Source organism: Lycium ferocissimum, chromosome 8 (assembly GCF_029784015.1).
Source record: "Lycium ferocissimum isolate CSIRO_LF1 chromosome 8, AGI_CSIRO_Lferr_CH_V1, whole genome shotgun sequence".
Lineage (NCBI taxonomy): Eukaryota > Viridiplantae > Streptophyta > Magnoliopsida > Solanales > Solanaceae > Lycium > Lycium ferocissimum.
In genome coordinates, this window is record NC_081349.1 from 35,881,554 (window position 1) to 35,890,965 (window position 9,412).

At 35.5% G+C, this 9,412-nt stretch overlaps 1 protein-coding gene across 1 annotated transcript; it reads left to right on the forward strand.

The window, feature by feature from the left end:
* The first annotated feature begins 714 nt into the window (after positions 1 to 714).
* Positions 715 to 6,826, forward strand: LOC132068259 (cellulose synthase-like protein D1). Its single transcript, XM_059461791.1, has 6 exons — positions 715 to 1,562; positions 2,109 to 2,538; positions 3,381 to 3,758; positions 3,853 to 4,228; positions 4,578 to 4,974; positions 5,504 to 6,826. The coding sequence occupies exons 1-6, from the start codon at positions 976 to 978 to the stop codon at positions 6,441 to 6,443; spliced, it is 3,108 nt and encodes a 1,035-aa protein (XP_059317774.1). The 5' UTR covers positions 715 to 975; the 3' UTR covers positions 6,444 to 6,826.
* The last annotated feature ends 2,586 nt before the right edge of the window (positions 6,827 to 9,412 follow it).

The window sequence follows — 9,412 nt, forward strand, 5'->3', positions numbered from 1 at the left end:
TTCAAAACGTAGTTTGGAACATAAAGAGCCAAATGCTCAAGATTAGGGGTCGTTATGTTACGTCGTTCAGTTTAAAGATCGGTCACAAGCCAATACCACACTTCTTTAAATTCCTATATTTATACTGAAAAAGACTTTAAAAAGGCGAAACTTTCGTTTCTTGTTCATTAGGTCGGTAATATAGATAGTATAAAATATTTAATCATGGTCCGTGATAAATACTTAATCGGACTGGTGTTTATATCCAATTATATCAAGTTACCATGGTTAAGTGATCTAATGAATTGAGATTATTCATTAACACAATACTTAGGTGATAAACATTTTAGGGCAAATACATGCCATACATCTATTGATTTGGTGTAGATAGAAACTTCTGTATAAACACGTCGTGCATCTAGTGGTTTGATGTCAATCGGTGAAGGTAAATTAATATACACATAATATACATAATATATGTACATTGGCTAGCGAGTGTAAATATTTTTTACCAAGCGGCCAAATGTGGAACCACCCCCAAATTATTATCATGTTTTCTTTTCCTTCCTTTTTGCTAGCCAAATTTAGAACTTTGCTCGTTTGAGGTAAAAAACAAAGGGGGGATTATTTTTTTGGATTTCCGCGGTGAGAGGGGAGAAGAGAAGAAGAGGCTAAGAGTAAAATATGGAGAGATGTTTGTTGAAAACTGATAAGTAACTTTGGAACCACTGAAAGTGAATAACATAACTTTAGGAATATCAAGAATGCACTGTTTTCCCTTCTACAACTTTTACCATGTCTCTCATTGGTAAATTAAAACAATATTCTAGTTAATTTATTGGAAACAGTGCATTCTTCTATGTTTTTCATAAATCACTGCATGAAAATCCATGGAGATGTCAATACAGACCTCCTCTTGGCAGTAAAATTCCAAAATCATAGCATAGTCTTATACAAGAAATATTAAAAAAGAAGTACAGAAAAAAAGTATTTACAATGGCAACTTCTTCGAATCCAAGAAAAGGAGATCCCTCGAACCGTCCACCTCAGGCCGTGAAATTCTCACGACGCACGTCCAGTGGACGCGTCGTGAGCTTATCCCGGGACGATGATTTAGACGTCCCGGGTGACAGCCAGAATGATTTCATCAACTATACGGTGATGATGCCACCGACCCCCGATAATCAACCAGGGGTCGATGCCAGTGGTGACAAGCCTGATGGTCCCGGACCATATGGCTCGTCAAGATTCAGGACAGAGTCCCAAAGGCGAATGGGAGGTCGTGGAGGTGAAGATGATGATGGTGCAGGAGGGGGAAATGCCTCGGGTTTGGATCGTAGGGTGTCCGTGTTGAAATCAAGTAATAATAAATCAATGTTATTGAGGAGCCAAACTCAGGATTTTGATCATAATCGTTGGCTTTTCGAGACTAAAGGAAAATATGGGATTGGAAATGCTTTTTGGCAAGATGAAGATTCATATGATCATGATACTGGAATGAGTATGTCTGATTTTATGGACAAACCATGGAAACCACTTACAAGAAAAAGCAAAATCCCAGCTTCGATAATTAGCCCCTACAGGTTTGCATTTTCTTATGTTTTTAGCAAAAGAAGTTTAGATAAAATGCAATTCATGGTCATAATCATAGAATGAACAAGTTAGTACCGCGTGTAACACAAGTACAATGTTTAGTTTAAGAATTTAATATAATTCGAAAAAAGAATGACGGAATTAATGATCGGATAAGGGGAATTCCAATCTAGGAGTTCTCCAATCATGAAACTTAATTTTCAAGCGGAAAGATGAGAAAAATAAATCCACTATTGCAAAACATTGCAGCTGCATGTATTTCTTGGTGCGTCACATTCATGCATTTACTATTTATTTTGACAGTATTGATACTCTTGAAAGATGTTCTGTTTTCTCGCTTTCTCATTTTGTTACCAGATAAAGCAGTCTCCATTTTTTCAAAATCTTGAGAAAATTTTAGCAGTCTTTTAAGGCTTCTATCATATGAATTGTTCCAAGATTATGTAACCTCAAAAATTTGTATGCAAAAAGTTATAAGCATGTCTATCTGTCTTATAAATCTCATGTCTAAATTACACATTGTTGCCCAATTTCAGATTGCTTATTATTATCCGGCTAGTGGGATTAATTTGCTTCTTGACATGGCGTATCGCAAATCCGAATACAGATGCAATGTGGCTGTGGGGACTATCAATAGTATGTGAATTATGGTTTGCATTTTCATGGCTTCTCGATATCCTTCCGAAATTCAACCCCATAAACAGATCTGCTGATTTAGCTGCACTTAAAGAGAAATTTGAAACCCCATCTCCTTCTAATCCTCATGGTAGATCTGATCTACCAGGAATTGATGTGTTCATTTCTACGGCTGATCCTGATAAAGAGCCTCCGCTTGTCACAGCTAATACTATACTTTCAATTCTTGCTGTTGAATATCCTGTTGAGAAAGTATCTGTTTACATTTCTGATGATGGTGGTGCTATCTTTAACTTTGAAGCCATGGCTGAGGCTGTGCTCTTTGCTCAGGTTAGTTTGTGCTCATCTCGTCTATCTCAATTTCGAAAGATATCTACTCGATTTAAGTTATAGACACCGAGAGTGTTAAGATCCTTTAGACAATCGGTGTAGTTTAACTTGTGATAACAAGTCAATTATTGTCTTATCAGGTAACCAAATAATGCTTATATCTAGTGGATTTAAGTTATATACATCAAGGGTGTGAAGATCTTTTAGACTATTAGTAACTTGTGATAGCAAATACTACCGTTGTATCATGTTACCAATTAATGCTTGTCATAGGGTAATTATCTTGTAAGTGACCTGGTTGTATAAATAAATTTTTATAATATCAGTACGTAAACTTAAAACTCATATCTAGTTATTGCTAGATTGAAAGTTCTTAGAACACTTTAATGTTTCTTTTACAACACAATACCATATGACTTATACAGGAAAAGATTTTGGAACAGCCAATACATGGTTCAGTTTTCATCATCCAGTCAAGTATATTAAAATGTTTAACTATAAACAGCAGTGTGAAGTATTTTTTACGCTATCAGGTCATGTAAAAGGAAATTACTGGTAAATAGCAAACATGGATTGGTAACTTGCAAGACATGGTAAATGACCCGTTACGCACCAGATAAAGCTATCATGTAACTGTACATAATATAGTGCGCTTAGTTTATTATGATCATTAGCTAGTATGAACTTTGCCCTGGTTTTGTTAGCTTAAGCCTTATTAATTTGCTTTCATGAACTAAGGAATAGATTATTGTTCTACTTTTAAGTAATATGAAAATACTTCTTTACTATCATATCAGGAGTGCGTTAGTACTAATGCTAGTGTTTTTTTTTGTTCACCAAAGCTTTGGGTGCCATTTTGTCGAAAACATAACATTGAGCCAAGAAATCCAGACAGTTACTTCAATCAGAAGACAGATCCAACGAAAAACAAGAAGCGTCCTGATTTTGTGAAGGATCGACGTTGGATCAAGAGGGAGTATGATGAATTCAAGGTGAGGATCAATGGTCTACCAGAAGTCATACGCAAAAGATGCGAGTTGCATAACTCAAAAGAAGCAAAAAAGGAAAAGGCACTTGCAAAGGAGAACAATGGGGGGGTTCTTCCGGAAGACTTCAAGTTTCAAAAGGCGACTTGGATGGCTGATGGCACACATTGGCCTGGCACATGGTTTGATCCTATTGCTGATCACAAAAAAGGAGACCATGCTGGGATTTTGCAAGTATAATAACTTTTATCATGAACTTGTTTGTCGAAATCTTTGTTTTGTTTTCCACGTTACTTTTTTGACATATAGTACTTATCTTTTCCTTTAGATAATGAGCAAGGTTCCGGAAAATGATCCAGTAATGGGAGGTCCCAATGAAAATCAATTAGACTTCACCGGTATTGACGTCCGACTTCCCATGTTTGCGTATGTCTCTCGTGAGAAACGGCCAGGTTATGATCATAACAAGAAGGCAGGAGCTATGAACGCTTTGGTGAGAGCTTCTGCAATTCTTTCCAATGGACCATTCATACTCAATTTGGATTGTGACCATTATATCTACAACTCCATGGCCATTCGAGAAGGCATGTGTTACATGATGGACCGTGGTGGTGACCGTATTTGCTACCTACAATTCCCTCAAAGATTTGAAGGAATTGATCCCTCTGATAGATATGCTAATCATAACACCGTGTTTTTTGATGGTAAGAATTATGCAATTCTCCATGTATCACAATGTTTTAGCTAATATATTACTCTCTCTGTCCCAATTTATGTGAAGGTGTTTGGTTGGTCACGAAATTTAAGAACTAAAGGAAGACTTTAGAAATTTGTGGTTTAAAGTAAGTTGTAGATACTTGTGTGGCTATAAATCATCTCATTTAGGATAAAATGAGTATTTTAAAATTAAATTATTACTAAATATAGAAAGTTGTCATTCTTTTCGTAACTAATTTAAAAAATGGAAAGATGTCACATAAATTGGGACAGAGAGAGTAGTAAATTAAAATCCGCATTTCTCATCACCTTTGTTCATATATGCTATGATGACAGGAAACATGAGAGCTTTGGATGGTCTACAAGGTCCTGTATACGTCGGGACAGGATGTATGTTCAGGCGCTATGCACTCTATGGTTTCCACCCACCACGAGCTAACGAGTACAGTGGCTTCCTTGGGCAAAACAAGAAGGAAGCTAAAAGTGTTACTCTGCCATCAGACCTTGACGATGATTCACAACCTTTAACAGGACATCCTGACTTGAACCTGCCGAAGCAATTCGGAAATTCAACAATGTTTGTTGAGTCAATAGCAGTGGCTGAGTTTCAAGGACGGCCTCTCGCTGATCACATCACTGTTAAAAATGGTCGCCCCCCTGGTGCCTTGCTCATCCCGCGCCCTCCTCTAGATGCCCCTACTGTAGCCGAGGCCATTGCAGTCATCTCTTGCTGGTACTTAAAATAAAAATCTTTATACAATTCTACTTAATTTAGGATTATTATCAACTTGCTTGCTGTTATTAGTTTCTCAAGATAGATTGTTACAGTCAAACCTCTCTATAACGGCATCATTTATCTTAATATCTTTTGGCTGTTAGAACATATAATATATTCCCTCTATCCCAAGTTATGTGATATACTTTCTTTTTTAGTCTGTTCAAAAAAAAAAAAAAAAGATACATTTTTATATTTAGAAATAATAACTTAAAACTTTCCCTTTTACCCTTAATGAAATGATTTATAGTCACACAAATATCTATAACTTATTTTAGACCACAAGTTTCGAAAGTCCTCATTTTTTTTCTTAAACTTTATGCCTTCTCAAGCTATATCACATAAATTGGGACGGTGGGGGTACTAACATAACATGATGATCGTTCCATATAAAACTTGATCGTTATAGTGAAATGTTGTTATAGAGGATGAATGTTATAGAGAGGTGTTATACATTTCCACTTATTTATGTCTTTATGATTCACAGGTTTGAGGACAAAACAGAATGGGGAGATAGAATAGGATGGATTTATGGATCAGTGACAGAGGATGTGGTCACAGGATACAGAATGCACAACCGTGGATGGCGATCCGTCTACTGCATTACAAAACGAGACGCCTTTCGTGGCACTGCACCTATCAACTTGACGGATCGTTTGCACCAGGTGCTCCGTTGGGCTACTGGTTCGGTTGAGATCTTCTACTCTCGTAACAATCCAATCCTTGCAAGCCCGCGCCTCAAGTTCTTGCAACGCGTTGCTTACTTTAATGTCGGTGTCTACCCTTTCACCTCAATTTTCCTTGTCGTCTACTGTTTCATCCCGGCCCTGTGCCTCTTCACAGGACAATTCATTGTACAAACCCTAAACAGTTTCTTTCTTTTTTACCTCTTGCTCATTACTGTCACTCTTGTCCTCATTTCCCTCCTTGAAGTCAAGTGGTCCGGGATAGGCCTTGAGGAACTATGGCGAAACGAACAGTTTTGGCTCATCGGTGGCACGAGCGCGCATTTTGCTGCTGTAATTCAAGGGCTTTTGAAGGTTGTAGCTGGTGTAGAGATTTCATTTACATTGACATCAAAGTCTGTTGAGGATGAAGATGACATATATGCTGATCTACATGTTGTGAAATGGACAAGTCTTTTTATACTTCCATTGATAATCTTGGTTGTGAACATAGCTGGACTTGTGATTGGCATTTCAAGGACAGTATACAGTGTGATACCACAATGGAATAGGCTAATTGGTGGTACATTTTTCAGCTTTTGGGTGTTGTCACATTTATATCCATTTGTTAAAGGACTGATGGGGAGAAGAGGAAGAGTGCCAACAATTATATACATATGGACAGGGCTTATTGGTATTACTTGTTCTTTGCTTTGGTTACTTTTGCGAGGTGGTAATCAAGGGGCAGACTTTAGGGTCTAGAACCAAGATGATCTACAATAGCAAAGACAAGAACGAAGAACGGAACTTTACGACAGCAGCATAACAATGACGAATTTTATGTGACCGGGTTGTCATTTCTTAGGGGTAAATTGTTTTTTTTTCTTTTTATGTGATGAAAAGCTCATGATTTTTTTCATGATTGTAATTCGTTTTTTGCTATAACAGAAAGTTATTAAGCATATCAATTAGATGTAGCCTTGTAGGAGGAATATTGTTGATAGCCTAAATGGTATTTTATCAATAAAGAAGAACAAGGAGAATTACACATACCTAGCCTTCTGTTTTAACTTATAACACAGTTTTTTTTTTACGATGTCAATGTTACTAAAACCTTCATCTTTTCATAGTTTATGTGACAAAACTATAATGTAATCTACAAATGGACAAGTTTGTACGTCCAACATGTGTTAATTTTAAATTAAATTTTATTTATCATAACAATAACAACATTCCGAGGACAAGCAAGGTCACTAAAATAGTCATAAAGAACTAAAACTTGAAGATAAACTTCATAATGGCTCATGAATTTCTATATTACTTTTATCTCCTTTATCTTGATGAACATCATTTATGTTCACCTAATTCCCTACAAGGAAAATTTCCAACCAAGTCTAATACATATTCATCACTATCCCAAACCAAGTCAATAATGAATTGCCATATTTGTATTTTGGAGTTTTATGCTAGATGATCCAGACATGTTTTTAATCTAGATAAGTCTGGAGAAAGTTACATATTTGGCCGCTTGCCAATGATAATTGCAACCTCTAGCTTATATATACAAAAAATATATACTAGTTATGTATAAAATATGAATATATATTTAATATACAAAAATATACATTTCCGGGTATTATTTTGATGGGCAACTATACAGTGTAAAAATTCATTTTTTGTCTAGCCAAAATACGAAAGAGAAAGAATATGGCTATATGTTTATCTCTAGGTCAAATGAATATATATAATCTAGGGAAGTGCTTGAAAAGCGAAAAAAGCATACGGCGATTGGGTCGATCATAATAAATTAGAATTTTTGGGGTCGTGAACAATGATTCCTTTGATGATAAAGAAAGAAAATTCTTAGTTCAGTTCTTCACAAAGCTACTTGGACAGAAACTATGTGTAGGTTTTCCTCTACACATCTCATGGGTATATATACAGTCACATAATTACATGAAGTAATGAAAGAAAACCATATGTGCACTTAGACCCTTAATATATGGGGCTGCCCGGTGCACTAAGTTTGCACTTAGACCCTTAGTATATGGGGCAGCCCCGTGCACTAAGTTACCACTATGCGGGAGGTCCGGAAAAGGATCGGACCACAATGGTTTACTGTACGCAACCTTATCCCGCATTTCTAATAAAAGAAAACGATATGGGCACTTAGACCCCTAATATGTATACAATTAACTCCTAAATATCATTGTTCTATATAGTTAACAATCAGACTATTAGCATGTCGTACCATGAGCCTTTGTTTGAATAGTTATGTGGTATGTTTGAAAAAGTAAGGTATTGAGCAAATTTAGAACAATTAATCCTGATGGTTCACAGAAAGAGAGAGATAGAGAGAGAGAAGAGAGATTCGTCAAAGTGATTATATAAGAGAAAGGTCGTTTGGCCACACTAATGTTGGCCACAATGACCCAAATTGTCATTTATGCTATATTAATGATATTGCTACCCTTCCCTCCAAATTTGATTTTAATTCAAAAGTGCCTCTCTCATCAATTCAATTTTACTTTTTCCCAATACATGAAGATTCTCAAAAGATGCACACCTACATCTTTTCCCATAAAATAATTAATTTTGATATTTTCCCTCCTTTTTGTTGTATACAATCCTTTCTTTTTTTTCTTAATTTTTCTGACTGAGTAGATTAAGGAATAGTTCAAAAAGCTCATTTTTCTCTTTAGATTATAAATTTATTCAAAGTCAAATAAAGGGATGACTGTACATACCACATCAATGTATTTTTTTTATTTTATTTTTCCTTTTTTCTATAACAACTCCACTAACCAAAATGTTTATTTGATAGACAGTAGTTGTGTCATGTATGATGTATGATGTATGATGCATTATGGTCTAATTGGTTCGGTTTATGGCCTATGAAAACACTTGATTGTCAAAATGTCACAATTTATATCACAATGTAATGAATTTGGAGAAAAATAATTGGTGCATGACTTATTCATGAATTTGTTATGTATTTCATCCAGTTCATATTATTTACACGTTCAGTCCCATTTTATGTGAAGTATTATTTATTTGAGTAGTCAAACAGCTTTTTTTTAACTATAATTTTCTAAAATATTTTTTAAAATTGCACATTTCAAGAAATTAAATTTCAGCTTCTTGCCGAATAGTGGATGTGTGAATGCATGCATATTGTCGAGTACTCCTTCCACACTTTTCATCTTCAGTGAAAACATGGATCATATTTAGTTGATCAATGCATTTTGAGAATAGGGATAAGTCACTATATTTATTAGTATGTTTTGGAGGGAAATATATTACAAAATCAAATTAAGGTTATAGTAGTCTTTTCACTAAGTGTGGCCATTATATAATTAGAACAATTTTTTTAAATGTCAGGGCGGAGCTAGATTGGAGAAAGAGTTTCAGTTGATCAGTCTGGGTCGCTGAAAAATTATAATGTGCAAATAGGGTAACTTTTTTTTTTTTTTTTTAATAGCGTTCAAATCCATTTTTTGCACGGATTACCCTTCAAAGGCATTGGTCTTTAATTTTTGTCCTCAAATTGCTGGTCTTTAATTTTTGTCCCTTGCTTAAAAAAGTGATCGAAAATACCCGAGGTTCTGGGTTCGAACCTCCGCTCAGTAAGAAAAATAATTTCGCAAGGCAAGGCTTTGCGAAAATTCTGCATTATAAGGCAGAATTTGCCTTAAAATTTGGCCTCAAGGAAGAATCTAGTTATGCCTTAT

Coding starts and splice junctions, on each gene's coding strand:
- LOC132068259 (XM_059461791.1), top strand. CDS start 976: ATGGCAACTTCTTCGAATCCAAGAAAAGGAGATCCCTCGAACCGTCCA. Junction 2,539..3,380: donor AGGCTGTGCTCTTTGCTCAG/GTTAGTTTGTGC, acceptor TGTTCACCAAAG/CTTTGGGTGCCATTTTGTCG. Junction 4,229..4,577: donor TAACACCGTGTTTTTTGATG/GTAAGAATTATG, acceptor CTATGATGACAG/GAAACATGAGAGCTTTGGAT.